Genomic DNA, 18584 nt, shown 5'->3' on the forward strand with positions numbered 1-18584 from the left:
GGCATAAAATGAGAACTAAAAAGGAAGATCTAGAAAGGATTGTCACCAGCACACCAAAAGTTTTGAAGCAAAAAGTATTTTATTGACAAATCGCCATCCAATACAAGCGCTTTCGGGGTCTCAGCAGTACCCCTTCATCAGGCTCAGAAGGGGTACTGCTGAGACCCCGAAAAGCGCTTGTATTGGATGGCGATTTGTCAATAAAATACTTTTTGCTTCAAAACTTTTGGTGTGCTGGTGACAATCCTTTCTAGATCTGCATTGTTCACGGGGCCATCCGTGGTCACTACAAGCACCCACCTGCTTGGCAGGTTTACTACTATTCCGGTAAGGAGTGCAGCTGGTTCTTGACTACATGAACTAAAAAGGAAGAACCCAACAGAACATAATATAACTTGAACTTGAGCTGCCAAATTGGAAGCAACCTTGGACCCCACGTCTTGCAGGTGTTGACAGTACTTGGTGGACTGTCCATCTTGTGGGCCCAATGGTGAACAAAGCAAAGCACTGCTCTTACAGATAAACCTTAGGAAGCTTAGATCTGCAAATACATTCACATATAAATGTTCTAGTGGTATACGGTAAAACCCTTGACATCATTGGTTATAGCAGGGGCAGGCAACCTTGTCACTCCAGCTGTGGTGAAATTCCAAATTCCATCATGCCTCTGGGAGCCATGCCTGTGGCTGTCAGAGTGTTGCAGTGCCTCATGGGACTTGTAGCTTCACCACAGCTGGAGGGCCGAGATGGTCTACACCTTAAGCCATCTAAAAAATATATATAGGGTATGCAGTTAACAAGAATGGATGACCATATCAGTAAAATATAATATTCATTATACGCAACGCTACAGAAGACCATCACCGACTGCAGACATATCAGAGGAGATGGACAGAGACTATAGACGTTATACAGGTAATGTTGGAGATCAGATACCTGCTGACGGAGACTTTCAGAGACCACTTTGACCATTGCCAGTACAGTCCATTTGCAAGTCAATCCTTCCACTTCCACAACAAAGGTTTGCAAAGGCCCGCGCAGCATGTACTAAGTGATCCCTTGTGATCTTGTACTGGAGAGGAAGTTCAGGGAAGCCGAACTGATATAGTTGGAGCTGTTTGAAGACATGATCACTAAGTGATTGGGCAAAAATGTAAAGAAATACTTTGCTGGGCGATGTACAGTATATTTGTTTGATCTGGATTCATAAGCAGGGCCGAATTTCCCACAAGTGGCAGCAGAGAGTAGAGGGGCGGCAAGGGTGTTCAACTACTAATGCCCGACGCCCGGGGACATGCAGTTGTGGGTGCCGGGTGGGTAGTTTTTTCTACATTTAGCCCTGCTTCGGGCAAGTAAGGCTAAATGTAGAGCGGGTAAGCCGCCTATTGTTTTGTACAAGTGATTTCGGCAATGCCACTGAGATTACTTGTATGCAGCCCGCAATTCTGTTTATTATTGCCGGGCATTTGTAAATGTCGCTGTGCTCAATAAGCCTTGAGGGCTCAGCTACAAGTGTGATTTTTTTTGGGGGTCATTCGACGTTGCAACTGAAAATTAACCTGAATGCAATTATCTGAAAAGAAAATGGCAAGTGATGGGATGATCTACACCAGTCCTGTGAGGCATTGCAAGATTCTGACAACCACAGACATGGGTCCCTGAGGTACAGGATGATGGGATTTGTGGTTTTGCCACAGTTGGAGTGCTGAGGTTGCCTACCTCTGATCTACATGATGATAGGTCATTAGAGCCTCACAACCAGGAGCAATTAATCACAGCAATTCCACAATCAAGTGAAGTGATCGGCCACCTAGCACCCAAGCCACTAAACCCTGTGAGATACCAAAATTTGTTGGGTGTTGGAGCAGGTGGACATTACATAATGTTCTAAACTCTTACATGTGCATGTATGGTGTTCTGGGATTTTAGAATAGTGAAATATTGAGTTGCAAACTATCATACTTGTACACACAAAGCCCCAGATTCTGATATGTTTCTGTTATACATAATTTCCTGCACTGACCTCAAATACATCATTGCAGCATCTACCATTGGCTTCTTCTCATCTGTTAAGGGTTGATTTATGAGCCTCCCTATGATCCCCAGCGCCATCTAGTGGTGGTAGTGCCATGCAAAGGGCGTAGAGCTTGGTTATACATCAATCCATATGTGTTGCACACGCCATGTAGCTTAGACAACCTACTAATATTTTGCTGGCAGTTCTTTGAGGAAACATTACACAGCATGAGTTGGGTAAACCAAAGTGTCGCTCTAAACCCCCCATTCTCAACAAGGTTTCCATGGAGCATTAGGGTTCCTCCAGAGGTTGCTAGGGGTTCTTTGAATCGTGAGCAACCGCTGTCTCTCAGTAACCACAGGCCCCAATAATCTTTTTAGTTGTCTGTTAAGGGGGATGGCCTTCCCACTGATCGTCTCTTCACTGACCACTGATGTACTGGGACATTTCCCTGCTGACCAACGATGTTCAGGAACATATCTCCACTGACCACCAACATACAGGAACATTTCTCCACTGACCACCAACATACAGGAACATTTCTCCACTGACCACCCATGTTCAGAATCCTTTCTCCACTGATCATCAATGTTCAGGAACCTTTCACTACTGATCACCGATGTTCAGGAACCTCTTACCACTCATCGCCGATGTTCAGGAACCTTTCTCCACTGATCACTTATGTTCAGGGAAATTTTTCCACTGACCACCCATGTTCAAGAACCTTTTTCCACTGATCACCGATGTTCAGGAACCTTTCTCCACTGATCACCGATGTTCAGGAACCTTTCCACACTGATTACCGATTTTCAGGAACCTTTCCACACTGATTACCGATGTTCAGGAACCTTTCACCACTGATTACCGATGTTCAGGAACCTTTCACCACTGATTACCGATGTTCAGGAACCTTTCACCACTGATTACCGATGTTCAGGAACCTTTCTCCACTGATCACCGATGTTCAGGAACCTTTCACCACTGATTACCGATGTTCAGGAACCTTTCCCCACTGATTACCGATGTTCAGGAACCTTTCTCCACTCTGATCACCGATGTTCAGGAACCTTTTGCACTGATCACCCATGTTCAGGAACCTTTCTCCACTGATCACCGGTGTTCAGGAACCTTTCCCCACTGATTACCAATGTTCAGGAACCTTTCTCCACTGATCACCGATGTTCAGGAACCTTTCTCCACTGATCACCATGTTCAGGAACCTTTCACCACTGATCACTCATGTTCAGGAACTTTTCATCACTGATCACCGATGTTCAGGAACCTTTCACCACCGATCACCGATGTTCAGGAACCTTTCCCCACTGATTACCGATGTTCAGGAACCTTTCTCCACTGATCACTGATGTTCAGGAACCTTTTTCCACTGATCACCCATGTTCAGGAACCTTTCTCCACTGATCACCGATGTTCAGGAACCCTTTTCCACTGATCACCCATGTTCAGGAACTTTTCATCACTGATTACCGATGTTAAGGAACCTTTCACCACCGATCACTGATGTTCAGGAACCTTTCTTCACTGATCACCCATGTTCAGGAACCTTTCTCCACTGATCACCCATGTTCGGGAACCTTTCTTCACTGATCACCCATGTTTAGGAACCTTTCTCCACTGATCACCTATGTTCAGGAACCTTTCTCCACTGATCACCCATGTTCAGGAACCTTTCTCCACTGACCACTAATGTAGGGACATTTCCCCACTGATCACCGATGTTCAGGAAAATGTCTATACCAATATGAGGGGGTACAACAATGTTCACTGTCTTTGCTTTTTTGTTGCCCATTGTTATTATTTGTTTTATTTCATGATTATTACTGAAGATAATCGGGTCTTATAGAGCAAGAGGGTGTAAAAAATGTTCTGTTCTTGGGGTTAAATACAGTCTTTTATTATATTTGCGCTATACTATGAGCTGAAATGATTTAGCAGGGGGGTTCCATGAAACATGGAAATGATTTCTAGGGTTTCTCTGTGTTAAAAAAGGTTGTAAAAAGGCTCGAAGCCATAAAAAAATGAGGATACATATATTTATATCAGAGCTCCACATTTTTGCTGGTACAGGACAAACATGTCATTTTATTACTGCAGCTCTCACACTTTCTGACATGATGGGCACAACAGCTGCACTGCTCCTCAGTACATGTCCTGCCTCCCTCATGCTTCCTCTCTCCCTCGTAAAAGGGAATGACTAGGCTCCGCCCACCATCCCCCGGTCCCTCTCCTTGGACTGTACCACCTCACATAATAGGACTGTAATATTCTCATATTCGTATATATCTCGGCTCTCACGTTTACCGGCAGATACACAAGAAGAATCATGCAGGGCTCGTATTTTTTTCAGCCTCCTCTGGGTGAGCTCATACCGCTCTACCCCACAATACAACCGGGTGGTACGTTCTACTTTTGGCCCGGCCCACTCTCCCCAGAGGTGACGTCAGAACCGGTGGGGGCTGAGGAATGGTCCGGCCAGGTCGCGCGGGATCCGTGACGTCAGCCAGGCAGACTATAAAAGCGCGACAGCTGGCGCCATTTCTGCATTCCACCCGGGAGAAACAAGCAGGCTGTGAGAGTTTGTCTCAGCGTAAAAACACCAATCGTCATCAGCGCCATGAACGGACAGCTGCTCAATGGTTTCCACGATGCTCTCATCGACGAGGGCAGCTTCCTTTTTACCTCCGAGTCCGTTGGGGAAGGACACCCTGGTGAGTTTATGGCGGCGGAAGTGTTTTTAGCGGGCATTAAATAAGGTGACATCATCGTTAAGGCACAAGATGTCTCGGTGCCCGGTAGTAAAGGCGTGCACGTCCTGGTGCTCCCTCTTCTGCTCTGAACGCGCTTTAGCCCGGTGCGCGCCACCGCTGCAATGCAGCTCCGGCCGAGCACGTGGTGTGGGGCGGCCCCGCCTGTGTGATGGGATCGCGTTTCCCCGTACAGGGTGACCGATCACCGGGGTCACCAGACAACTGGATGGGTTTATTTACCATCAGCCGTGCAGTGTAAAGATCCAGCTTGGATACAAAGTAAATTGATTTGTTTGGGGTTGTACTTCAGGTTTTATGTCTTAATCAGGATGTGTAATCTCGCCCTAAAAGAACCCCATGGTCTCCAGTGACTCCTCCCAATAGGTTGGGGACCCCATGGTTTCTGGTGACCCCTCCCAATAGATCAGGGATCTCTCTCCTGGCCCCCATTAGATGATTGGGGACCCCATGGTCTCCAGTGAGCTCCCCTTATAAAGGAAGTCCAGTTCTGTATTTGGATACCTACGTGTGTTAACGTATAACTCCAGGAATCTGCTGTGTAAAGTGGAGGGTTAGCCCCTCTGTGGGGTTTTTATTGCTTTGTATCGCTTTCAGAGGGATTTGTTTCCTCTAACTGTCGTCATCACCAATCACCTGCTGCTCCTCCCCTGACACTGGTGATTGGGACAACTAGAGGGCGTGAATTTCTGGGGGGTAATTCCAAAATGTGCTGCTGCCATCATGACGGCATCAGAGGAAATCTTCCCCTCATCCTGGTGTCAATGCAGACGGCTCGGGTTTTGGTGGATTTCTGCTGGATCTGATGCTGAGGATCCCCTCACTGGGATTTCCACACATTAGGAGATCCCCTCAGTTGCTGTTGAGTCTACAGGAAGTGTAGGGAATTCTCCGTAGCGACACAGATGGCCGGCAAACCTGATCCGGGCTTCCACCCTCCTGGACTCTTTTAATAGACCTCAAGTGTTGGTTCTGTTCAGGGACCCGCTATGCAGAAGGTAACCGGGCACTTGTTACATTACACTGCAGTCTCAGCTTCCTTTATATGAAGAAACTAAAGAGGTTCCAGCTGAGTTCTCAGTCTGACCCGGGAGTGTTGCTTAACCCTTCCCCTGACTTGGGGGGAGCGCTTCTTAACCCTGACCCGGGAGTGCTCCTTAACCCTTCCCCCTGACCCGGGAGTGCTTCTTAACCCTTCCCCTGACTTGGGGGGAGCGCTTCTTAACCCTTCCCCCTGACCCGGGAGTGCTCCTTAACCCTTCCCCCTGACCCGGGAGTGCTTCTTAACCCATCCCCTCTCCAGAGCCATGCTGGCAGGTTAATTGGCTGTTGTCTACCATGCCCCGAGTATGTAGACCTATAGATCCCAACCGCAGGCTCCTATTGGCAGATCTGGTCAGGCATGGAGCTGCAGGAGGTGACAAGTCCATCAGAGGTCACAGTGTGGTCATGGCGGCAGGGGGATGTGTATGTGATGGCCTTCACTTTAATGGGCTACCTATCCTCTCCCCAATGAGATGAAATCCCAAGCACCAATCCCCTTTGTGGTAGACCTCGGCCTCTTGTCCCCAGGCTATGGCGGACACGGGACATCATATATGTGCAAGATCAATTCACTCATTGCAGGTGATGTGTCCAAGGGCTGAGGATTGGGCAAGTGTCTTCCATTCCCTAGACCAGGGGTAGGCAACCTTGGCTCTCCACCTGTGCTGGAACTACAAATCTCATAAGGCATTGCAAGCCACAGGCATGACTCCCAGAGGCCGAAGCATGATGGGATTTATAGTTTCAGCACAGCTGGAGAGCCAAGGTTGCCTACCTCTGGCCTAGACCAAAGCAAGCGGGTTAACCCTTACACTGCAAGGGGTTAATGTCTGAAAATCCTGGGGGTCTGCTTTAAGTGAGTTGTGTTGGTACATAGTGTGTGAAGGTGGAAACATTTGCTGGTCTTCTGATCGTGTATCAGATTGAATTACAATTGAGGTTTTGACTAGAACAATGGTTTCATATTGGTTGTGCTAACATGAGTGCACAGCAAGTACGCCGTATATCCTTGAATCAGTCTTATGACTGCCCTGGGCGGGCCCCACCCCCCTCTTAGTGGGTGTGGGAAGGGTTGACCAATGGGTGATCCTCTCTGGGATGGATCGTATTTCAGGTCTCATGCGTGCTTTGGACAGCTGCGGCAGGGGACCTGCGTATCGGCCCGCGTTCTACATTTAGCAGTTTGGGTGGATGCCAGAACGCCGGCTTAGAATGGTCGGAGAGATTGAATATCTGGTGTGGAGCTGTCATGTTGCTTGGGTCGCGTTCCAACTTGGCAGCTGTTTATCCAACAAAGTGCACTAAGACAACACAAGCCTCGCACAACGGACATGGTCACGCCACTACAGAGTCCTTCCCCGATATAAACTGTAACCGCTCGGCCTTATCTGATACTGAACGAGCCTGTGAGACTGGTGACGTGAGCCCAGATCAGATGTCAGCATTGTATTACACTACAGTATGGTAGGCAGGCTTCCATAACCACTCATCCGGGACTCGACTCTCCATTTATAGCGCTCATTCTGAAATAGTTCCTGGGGACGCAGCACATATCTGTCCCTGGGGTTGGCGTTACTACGCTCTATATTTATCCAGCACCACAAGCTGCGTTTATAGTCCTGGAGGTTTTCTGGTTTTATAGTCTAAATCTCTTCTCCTCAACAGACAAAATCTGTGACCAAATCAGTGACGCAGTCCTCGACGCCCACCTCAAGCAAGATCCAGATGCCAAGATTGCTTGTGGTAAGTCCTCTGATGGTGATAAACTCAGGAGGTAAATCTTAAATACATTAAAGTCCCTTAACTATCAATTTGTATCACTTGGCTGTAGATCTCCAATCATCTCTGAATTGGTGCTGACACTGTCCTTCCTTCTGAAGGGGGGCTACTTGTGTTCCCCATGGTCCCTGTGTGTGTTGTAAAGTAGTCACCGCTCCAAGCGTGTACCCATGATGGCTACCAATCTCACATTTAGTTTACTAGTTGGTATTGAGATTGTAGTCCATCATGGGTACACGCTTGGAGCGGTGACTACTTTACAACACACACAGGGACCATGGGGAACACAAGTAGCCCCCCTCCAGAAGGAAGGACAGTGTCAGCACCAATTCAGAGATTTGAGGATCTACAGCCGAGTGATACACAAATAACATACATTGTTGGTAATCGTTAAGGGACTTGGGTGTGTGATTGAGGTTCTAACTCCTAAGTTTGGTGTCCCTTTTAATGGCTGTTTGACTCAATGGTACCTCTTTCACTTCCAGAAACCGTGGCAAAGACTGGCATGATTCTCCTGGCCGGTGAGATCACTTCTCGGGCTGTAGTGGATTACCAGAAGATTGTGCGGGACACAATCAAACATATCGGTTATGACGATTCTTCCAAAGGTGAGTGGTGTGCTGAGTGCTGGGAACATTGTTCTCGTTGCTTTATTGGATGGGGGTTTGTAATCGGTTGTTGTTTTTATTCAGGTTTTGACTACAAGACTTGCAATGTGTTGGTTGCACTTGAGCAGCAGTCTCCTGACATTGCCCAGGGGGTTCACTTGGACAGGAATGAAGAGGATGTGGGAGCCGGTGACCAGGTGAGAATTTGTATTTGCTTTTATGGCTGTCTTTGTGGTCATGCTTTGCATTGCTTTCAGGAACAATGTTTGTAGAAGAAAGTTCATAACGGCTCTGACTAGGAGCAGTGAGACTCAAACCTGCGTCCTCAATGTATTTATATTAGAACGTTGCATTAATTTCCTTTAGGGCTTGATGTTTGGCTATGCTTCTGATGAAACGGAGGAGTGTATGCCCCTGACTATAATGTTGGCACACAAGCTGAATGCAAAGATGGCTGACCTGCGCCGTAATGGGACTCTGCCTTGGCTACGCCCTGATTCCAAAACTCAGGTGAGGGCAGAAGATACTGGAATACAACTAAAAGCCTCTTTTTCTTGTACAAGAGTGTAAACATTATGTCCTTCAATCTGGCAGGTTACAGTCCAGTATATGCAGGACCGTGGCGCTGTGATCCCAGTCAGAGTGCATACAGTTGTGGTGTCTGTTCAGCACGATGATGGAATCTGTCTGGATGAGATGCGTGATGCACTGAAGGAGAAGGTGGTCAAGGCTGTGATCCCTGCCAAGTACTTGGATGATGATACCATCTTCCACATTCAGCCAAGTGGGCGCTTTGTAATTGGAGGTCCACAGGTAAGACGGTGTTGGTGACGCTACGCTATCTTGCCTCATTCCAGCATCCAAGTATTATGCTGATCTGTTCTGGTTTCCGTTTCTTAGGGTGATGCTGGTTTGACTGGACGCAAAATTATTGTGGACACCTATGGTGGCTGGGGTGCCCATGGGGGAGGAGCCTTCTCCGGTAAAGACTACACCAAAGTGGACCGGTCTGCTGCTTATGCTGCTCGGTGGGTTGCCAAATCCCTGGTAAAGGCTGGCCTTTGCCGCCGTGTGCTTGTCCAGGTAAGTCTGACGTTTGCACCAGACAATTGGAGTGACTGCTGGACATGGTGGTATTTCACCGGAGCTATTGATTGAGGGGGAGAAATTGTGCATGGCTTTAGGCAGTCTGATGTCTCTCACCCCAGTTGCCCGTTTTTTGCTTCTATCTAGGTTGCTTATGCAATTGGTGTTGCCCATCCTCTGTCCATCTCAATCTTCCATTACGGAACCTCACAGAAGAGCGAGAGGGAGCTTCTGGCCATCGTGAATAAGAACTTCGACCTCCGCCCTGGTGTCATCGTCAGGTAAAGTTGGTGACCGTAGTTGGCTTTGTTTTTAAAGGGAGGGAGGAGGCGTGACACATGAAGGTAGCTGTCCTTATATAGTGTAAAGTAATAAGGGGCTTGTCGTGTGGTAAACAATAGACCGTCACGAGAAGATTGCAAGTTTCGGGCCACTGAACCCTGGCGCTAGGCAATCTGAAGTGGTGAGTATAATTGTCCCGGACGTCCCCAGGGGTAAGTGCCCTGTACAGAACCAGTGGCTCAGGTTCTTCCCATAGTTGAGACTTGATAACACACAACATGCTGCTGCTCTTACTCTTGTATTCACAAATGAACTTGTATATTCCAGGGATCTGGAGCTGAAGAAGGCAAATTATCAGAGGACTGCATCCTATGGTCACTTTGGTAGGGAAAACTTCCCCTGGGAAGTTCCCAGAAAGCTGGAGTACTGATTTTGTTAGGCTTTTTCCCCCTTTGCCTTGCTGGCGTTACATACAGAGAAGCCTGCAGGCTTTGAAGGTGGGAAAAGGCCCCTCTAATCTTTCCTGTTTAATCTGTTGGCTCACTGTATAGTCTCCAGTGCCATGCTGTGCTTGTGGAGAGGGGACCATATTAGCTGTTTTATCACACCTACATCCTTTTCCTGTCTGTTTTCCTATCGGTGCTTCTAGCAGACGAGGCTTTATCTGTCCGTAGCCTTAATTTTATCTATGACCAAGTATCTTATCCCTGGCGTAGATCGGATCTGCCACGCTGTAATCTCCCCGTGGTATTGATTTGTACAGGACACAATTGTTTGGGTCCTGCGTGCTTTCATCCTCTAGGAATCCATCTCCCTCGGCATGTCCCGCGTGCATTTAAATTTTCCCTATGCATAAAAGAATTTAGCACTTTGCCAAAACCATACACTCAGAATTTCTAATAGACGGTAATGCAGTGCACACCTTCCCCAAGAGGAAAGCGGCCTCGTGCTGTTTCCATTGCCTGGTGCCTGTAGACTTCACTCCTTATGGCTCTTTGTTTATAACTCTTCCCTTTTATTCAGCCACACTGCACAATCCTCTTCTCTGCCCACAAATGTAAAAGCTGCAAGCCAGTGCCATGTCTGCTTTATTCTGCCCTGCGTTTGCCTGGTGTGGCTACAGAGAAACCGGTGCAACGCAGAGCTCAGGCACAACTGGCAGGGGACAGGGAGAGCAAAGATCTTACTTGAAATCAGATGTGTAACTGCTTTTATTTATTGTGTTGCCGGACATAGGCGTGAATACAGAGTAGCCCGTGCCACAGGCAACAGGTTTTTTTTATTTTTTTGGTACACTTTTATGCTGTTATTGGTTCTGGTATCTGCACAACCGGGAACCTCTGGCATGCCGAGGTGTAGTACAGAAAATCCTTGGCTGCACTTTGCAGAGGTCCTGGCTTGTATCATGTGTGATGATCTTCTCTTGGTTGGAGGGCCTCCTGCAGGATAATACCATGCCAGTGTTGTACAGAGAAACTGGTTGTTTACACGTGTCCTGTGGTGGGCTCTCGCCGAGTTAAGGGGGGGTCACTAACCACCAACTTTTTTATTTTTTATTCCATGTGTCTGGTTCTGGTAAAAGACAACTTGAGATTTCATGAATAAAGTATTAGGGTCTCCCTTTAAAACTTGTGTCTGACTCTTTTTGTTATGAAGTTACCTGAAGACATGAATGTGCTGGCCCTTGTGTGACACGGTTTGTCTTTTGGTTCAGGACAGCGCGTTACATCGCGTTCATTTAACCGGTTTCCATTTCTTTGCTGACAGTTGGTAATCCATTGGCCATCTTCTAGAGAACATCAGTTCTTCTCTGAGAAATGTCTGTGTGCCAAGTCCACCTGGAAATCTCCATTCAGAGGGCTGTAGGGCAGAGTTGCTAGTTGATTAAAAAAAAGAATTCGGGGGGGAAAGTGGAATGCGCTCATCCCTGTAATTAGAGCTGACGTGACACTAAACCCTCGTTCACACCTGAACGTTTTGTAGCTCGTTCTACGCTCAACAAAACGCTCAAATATAAATCCCATTGTATTCAATGGTCTCGTTCACACCTTGGCGTATTTCTGCCCGTCCCTAACGCGCTACAGAACGGCCCACGCCTGAAAAGGTACATGTAGTACTTTGGGCTGTTTGTTGCGTGTTTCCATTGGAATACACCCAAGTAGCCTTCGGAAACGCGTGACGGTCGCGTGACTTTACTGTGAATCGCGGTTTAAAAAAACCGCGCGACAGATGCACATATGCAATATGCCTAGGTGTGAACGAGACCTGAAGCGCTCTTCTATTGATTTGAGAACTGAACATTCACATACCGCCAATCGCTCAGTTCCTGATAATCTCCCTGCATAGAGCGGTGACTTGGTCACTGCTCCCCACAGGGATGGATGGGGTGGGTGGAGCCAGCTGTCAATCAGGCAGCAGGGGGTGGATCTTGTCAATGTTGGAATCTTTCCTGTCTGCAGTGTGATGTGCTGTCAGCATCTAGATTTGGGTGACAGGAGGACATTAGTATATGACCTCCTGTGACCCTGAAGAAAACTAAGGCCAAAAAGTTAGTCATGGTTTTCTTTTAAAATAGGTGAAGGGAATAGGAGCATGAAACATAAAGGCCTCACAATACAGCTGCATGGGGCAGCTCCTTGGAAGGAAGGACAGGTGCTGTGTGTGATTAGTCCTCTGGGGGTATGCTGCCCTATGCTCACCTGCCCGGCATGTCTGTACTTGTACACTGATGGGATGGATCCTGTCTGTGGCTGAGCCAGGAAACGCACCTGTACAGACAGGGGCTGCGTACTAATCACATGCAGCACCTGTGCTTCCCTGCATGCATGCAAATGCACTGAAAGCCCATTTTGAACTTACATTTTTTTATTTTGTTTTTACCAAAACATGTCCTGGAATGCAGCAAAAATGCAGCACAACGCACTGCAGAAACTCATGCAGCTCTGCATTTGGTGTGACCAAGGCCTTAGAATGGGGGCAGATGGTTGTTGCCTCATTGTGTACATTCCAGAGTCTACAGCTGAGTAAAGCAACAGCTGTCCCCTCCAGCATGGGGGCGAGTAAGCTCAGACATGGACACAGTCATGAAATGTTTGGCTGGAGGCTGTGCTTTATTTATAGGTCACTTCTAATGGGGGTATTTCTATACTGCGCACTCATTTTAGGGTGCAGTAAAATCGGGCTAAACAGGTTTAGATTAGGACTGGAGTCTGCAGACCTGAAGGTAGAGTTCAGCTGTGAGATCTGCTTTTTACAGTATAGTGGTCATGAGAGAGACAGGTTGGTAATGTTGACGGCCCCATAAACCTTACATTTATCTGTGGTCAGATGGAAAAGGTGCAACAGATTCCTCCATCTACATTAAACTGTGTGTATGGAGTAATCTCCACCTGGGCCAATCTGTTGCACCTTTTTCCATCTGACCACAGAAAATCTGCAGGTAATTGTAAGGTGTGTGGGCACCTTTAAGAAGGCAAATTGCCTGTCTGATGCTGTAACCACATCTGTTCAGACACTGACCCAGGAAACAGACCAATTAGCCAGAACCTGACCATCCACCTAATATTGGAGTTCCACCAAAACATCAAGGCACAAACTCCACTAGATGTGAAGGGGTGCTCTGGTATCTAGACCTGAGCAGGTCCTGTCACTCTCAATGTGCGCCCTCCATGGATCTGACCTGTTTTCCAACATCCCACAGATACTCAGTTGGATTGACATCTGGAGAATTTGGTGGCCAGGTCAACACCTCAAACTCATTGAGGGGAATTTATCTGAATGAGCAGACAAAATCTGGTGCAGTTGCCCACAGCAACCAACCGGCTTCTAAAACTGAAGAGAGAAGCTGATTGCCATGCACAGCTGCTCCAGTGTTGATGCCCTCACGGTGTCTGCAAAACGTTCTCGAAGCATATTGCAGTGAGGTTGGGCACATTGTGCTGAAAGAGGTCACGGCCATCAGTGGATAGCATTACCTGGAAGGGCTGCATTTGGTCGGCATCAATGTTTTGGTAAGTGGTACGTGTCAAAGTAACAGCCACATGAAGGTTTCCCAGCAGAACATCGCCCAAGGCATCACATTGCTTCTGCTGGCTTGCTTTCTGCTTTGCTTCACAAGTGGCCATCCACATGATGTAAAAGAAAATGCAATGCCTAAGACCAGGCCACCTTCCAGAGCCCATTGTAGGCACTTTGTGTCAAAGACAGGTGAGCATGGGCACCCTGACCGGTCTGGCTACATGGCCCACCTGCGATGCAGTGTTTGGACACCTTTTATCTGAACCAGCATTAACATTTTTAGCAATTGGCGCTATAGTAGCTCTTCTATTGGGCCTGGACTATATGGGTGAGCCTTTGATCCCCATGTGCATCAATGAGCCTTGGCTGCCCATGACACTCACCAGTTTTCCTTCCTTGGGACCACTTTTGGTCGGTCCTGACCACTGCAGCCAAGAGTTTTGGAGTTGCTCTTACATAGTTAGGTTGAAAAGACGCAAATCCATCGAGTCCAACCTATAGAGGAAGAAAAGCCTAAACAGAACACTGCCCACAATTACCCAATGTTCTGACCCAGTTGTCTAGACCTCACAACTTGGCTCTTGTCAAAGTCACTCACGATCCTTACAATTGCCCATTTTTCTGTTTTGTTTTTTTAAATTTATTTAAAGAGGTATTTTTCATTTACAAAACGGATGTCCAAATATGCATCACATACATGCTGACAAGTCAATCTATACATCAAGTATGGACAGATGGGGGAGATAGCAGTGGGTAGCAACAACTATGCAGCAAGGGGTAAAGCCTGTGTCGAGAGCCCATCCCAAGAATTGCCATCCAGTGTGAGTATGTGAGGCAACTGCAGTCGGTCTCCGCAGTAGGCGGAGGTCCTAAGCAGCTACCTGTATAGGAATGTGGGGGCCGGGTCACGGCACTAAAGCAGGGGTCCGCAGCGGGGTTTAGCTATGGGTATGGAGGGGAGGCAAATAGGGTGGAGGGAAGGAGAAAGTACGAAGAAAGTCTAGAGGGGGTACAATGGGGGGGGAGGGGGGGGGCAGAAGAGGGTTCGGGCCATTTTTCTGCTTTTAACATCAACTTCAGGGACAAAATGTTCACTTGCTGCTGAATATTCCCCTCCCACTTCCAGGTGTCATTGGAATGACCTCTTTTTATTGACGTTTCATGCAACAATACACTTATTGCAACGACACTTGTTCTGCCTGATGAAGGGGATCCTGTGTGACCCCGAAACGTTGCAATAAGTGTACTGTTGCATGAAACGTCAATAAAAAAGACGTTATTCTACCTTGGAGTGCCGGTGTCCATAATGTCTTATACTGTTCTGACGGTGGCCATTCGTCGACTACTGATGATCCCAACCTATTACTATGGATCAGCGGTAAGGAGTGCAATGGGTACATGGACTGTAATTGTAATCCCCCCCCCCCCCACACTTCAAGGTAGGTGCCGTTGTAATATCACCCCCTCTTTACATGTGCCATTGTAATATCCCCCCACTTGCCATTGTAAACAGATCATCAATGTTATTCAGTTCACCTGTCTGGTCAGAATGATATGACTGATCAGTGTATGTATACAATGACTTCTGGCCTTCTCCAACTTTCCTAATTGGTATACTTGTCCAGAGTCAGCCACTCAAGCTATTAAAGCTGTTGTCTCAGCTGAAGATCCTTGGGTGAAAACTGGCCATACACCTATAGATTTTCTATGGTCAGATGGAAAAAGTGCAACAGATGCCTCTTGCTAGTCGGCCCCGCTGGCTCTCAAATTACCTGAACAATGCCGACATCCAATCAGATGGTTCAGGTAGTTTGAGAGCCAGCGGGGCTGACTAGCAACTTACTGAAGCTTGGCCCAGCGGGAGATTCCCCCATACACACAATTAGCGTAGATGGAGGAATCTGTGGCACTTTTTCCATCAGACCGTAGAAAGTCTGCAGATAATCTATAGGTGTACGGCCAGCTTTAGCCCTCGTTCACACCTGAGCGTTTTGTAGCGCGTTCTATGCTCGACGAACGCTCAAAAATATAAATCCCATTGTATTCAATGGTCTCGTTCCCACCTTGGCGTATTTCCGCCCGTCCCTAACGCGCTACAAAACGGCCCACGCCTGAAAAGGTACAGGTACTACTTTGGGCCGTTTTGTTGCGCAATTCCATTGGGATACAGCCAAGTAGCCTTCGGAAATGCGCGTTTGTCGTGCGACTTTTTTTACCGCGAATTGCGGTTAAAAAAACGTGCGACAGATGCGCATATGCAATACGCCTAGGTGTGAACGAGACCTTAGGCCTCATTCAGATGCAGCATTCACTGTTTTGGACACATACAGACTGGACAATTTGCTGAAGTCAGAATCGTAGCCCCTGGATGCAAACTGTCTGCGTTCAGGGATGCTCAGGGGCCCCAATCACATCTAACTGCTGAAATGAGTGGTTACAGACTAACAGCGGCGGCACCGGCCATTGATTTGTACAGGATACAAATCTGCCTGTGGCTGTTTGCACACATATGCATGCGGCTAGTTCCTCCAGTGGTGAGAATTATCAATTTGAACAAGGCCTGATGTCTTTAAAAAATAAAAAAAAAGATGGAACCAGCACAAATTTTGTATCAAATACATTTTGAGAATCATTTATTTCTGCCGGTCTCCAGCACATCTCACATTCTTGCACTTGGTTTGAATTATAAAATGTTCTTCAGTAAAAAGTGTACAAAAATACAAAATAAAAATATCACAGTCTGGTCCCAGGCCCGGCACAACTACAAATCTGTATGTTCAGGTTCCCTCGTGGGAGCTTCTTGTGTCTTGTCTTCCCGCTGCCTGGAATCCTCATATCTGATACTGGCAAAGGCGACTTCGTCCGCCAACTGGTCCAGTGGTGGCCGGCCCACCATGAGATTTCGCATAGAGATGGCCGTCATCAGGAAGCTGAGCCAAGCAACAAAAATAGATGAGGAATTTATAGACATGTATATTAAAATGCAATAACAAATATAAAGGATTCATAATCTCATGTTATGTAAATGGCAATTCTGTTTATGGCAGCCTTTTGGGAAGTGATCAGTGCACTATGCCCATTGCAGTGTGGATCCCCATTGCACTACGCTCTCTTCCCATATACATGGTTTCTAGGGGTTACTTTATAAAATCTGACCAGATGCCTACTGCATGGCAATATCACCTGTAGACGGTAAGTACAGAAAATGTCTATACTCGTCAGCGCCATCTAGGGGTGCAATACACGGGGCAGAGCTTTTATAGATAAACCCTTCAGTATTTATCTGAAGTTTTTTCAGTGACATGTTCCTTAAGGTGCCCATACACTGTACAATTATGGTGCGATAATTTGCAAAGTGTATGGAAAGCGTGCGACCGTTTCTCCTGTGCGGTCTTCCGTCGAACAAGCAGGCTGGAAAACCCGCCGAGAATCGCACAATTCATAGTGGTGTGCTTGTTCGACAACCGCTGAACGGGCCGGTGTGTGCACGGTGTGCACACGGGCAGTTCAGCATTGCGGTCATCGGAAGCGGCTTGCGATGATCGCAAGTACGATCTGCCTGTCCAAGATGGGCAGATCGTACGTTTTTTTTTTATTACTTTACAACAAAAGTCTTGCGAGGGTTGTACAGTGTATGGTCACCTTTACGTAGGGGGTTCATTCATAAAAGTTCCAGCCACCGTACAGCTGGTCGGATGCCATTCACACGGCACCAGAGCCACTAGATGGTACCAAGGAGAATAGGAACGGCGGAACATTTGTAAATCAGTCACATAGTTTTACCACTGATTTAAGAACCGATTTATAAGATAGCGACATACATACACCTGGAAGATTCACCTGCAGTAAATGTCAAAATAATGACATTAGGCCTCATTCACACAGGCGAGCTCATCCATACGGCGTGCACTAGGGCTACAGCTAATTATTTTCATAATCGAATCTTTTTTCGATTAATCAGTTAAAAAAAAATGAAAGTAGTATTAAGGTCTGGGCGTTTTTTACCTTAATGTATTCTCTGCATAACGAGGAATTACAATTTTTTAAAGAAAAACAGCAATACCCTCCGTCAAAGGTGGGTCTCCTTGTAGGAAACATTTGTTTTTAAAAAGGAGACTTTAATATCACTTTAATAAATACCATCTTTAATTTAAAATAAAATACACAAATGCCGTATTACAAAGTTTACATCAGAATAAAGTTGCATACACAATTTTTTGCAATCGCACTGCTCTGGAACGCAGGGCATTGCGGTACTGTGCGTTCCAGTGCAGGCGATCACACTGTGGGTGGGAGGCGCGTTTGGAGTGCCATTGAAATGAATGGCACCGCAATGCAGCTCCTGCAGCAGGATTTGTCAAACGGAAACCGAAAATGACTTTTCCCAGCTTTCATCATTTAAAAAAAAAATATTTGTAGTGTAAGCACATGGCGCTTGAATAGCTTCAGCCAGGGAATGACAGCTGCCAGTGGCAAGATTCTGCAGACGGCAGCTGAATGTAAACACAGCAGGTAGTGGGCGGGTGCAATAGCCAGCCTGCTATTGGCCATTTCAAACTGCAATAGCAGGCTGGTTATTGCACACGCCCACTGCTTGCTGTACCCTCCCCCCAGCGTGGAGGAGAGAGCTAGGGGGTCCAACCAACTAATCGATAATGAGAATAGTTGATAACCATTCTCATTATTGATTAATCAGTTGCAGCTATGGTGTGCACGCCTGTTCAGAGGACTGCTTCTGGGAGGGACAGGTGCAGTCCGTGTGCAGCCACCTGTACATCCCTATGACAGGACGGGCTGCACGCAGCTACACGCCAACCCAAACCTGAACATCCGTGCAGGTCCGGGTACACTCACTTGATGGATGTGTAAGTTTGGGTCGTAGTGTGACTGCGGCAGCCGTGTCCTGTGGTAGGGATGTATATTCAGCTGCACGCAATTACCGGCTGCACCTGTCCCTCCGGGTGTACA

At 47.1% G+C, this 18584-nt stretch overlaps 2 protein-coding genes across 2 annotated transcripts in view; one reads left to right on the top strand and one right to left on the bottom strand.

Moving 5' to 3' along the window:
- Positions 1–4624: 4624 nt before the first annotated feature.
- Positions 4625–10279, top strand: MAT2A (methionine adenosyltransferase 2A). Its single transcript, XM_018555820.1, has 9 exons — positions 4625–4743; positions 7510–7587; positions 8109–8231; positions 8316–8428; positions 8598–8741; positions 8826–9044; positions 9132–9314; positions 9465–9598; positions 9927–10279. The coding sequence occupies exons 1-9, from the start codon at positions 4650–4652 to the stop codon at positions 10027–10029; spliced, it is 1191 nt and encodes a 396-aa protein (XP_018411322.1). The 5' UTR covers positions 4625–4649; the 3' UTR covers positions 10030–10279.
- Positions 10280–16260: 5981 nt separating this feature from the next.
- GGCX (gamma-glutamyl carboxylase) overlaps positions 16261–18584 on the bottom strand; it is a 39443-nt gene continuing 37119 nt past the window's right edge. The window contains exon 15 of the mRNA XM_018555819.1: positions 16261–16546. Coding sequence (XP_018411321.1) covers positions 16378–16546 — 169 coding nt within the window. The 3' untranslated portion in view covers positions 16261–16377. The remainder of the gene's footprint in view (positions 16547–18584) is intronic.

This window comes from Nanorana parkeri, unplaced genomic scaffold (assembly GCF_000935625.1).
Source record: "Nanorana parkeri isolate BGI_ZX_2015 unplaced genomic scaffold, ASM93562v1 scaffold214, whole genome shotgun sequence".
NCBI lineage: Eukaryota > Metazoa > Chordata > Amphibia > Anura > Dicroglossidae > Nanorana > Nanorana parkeri.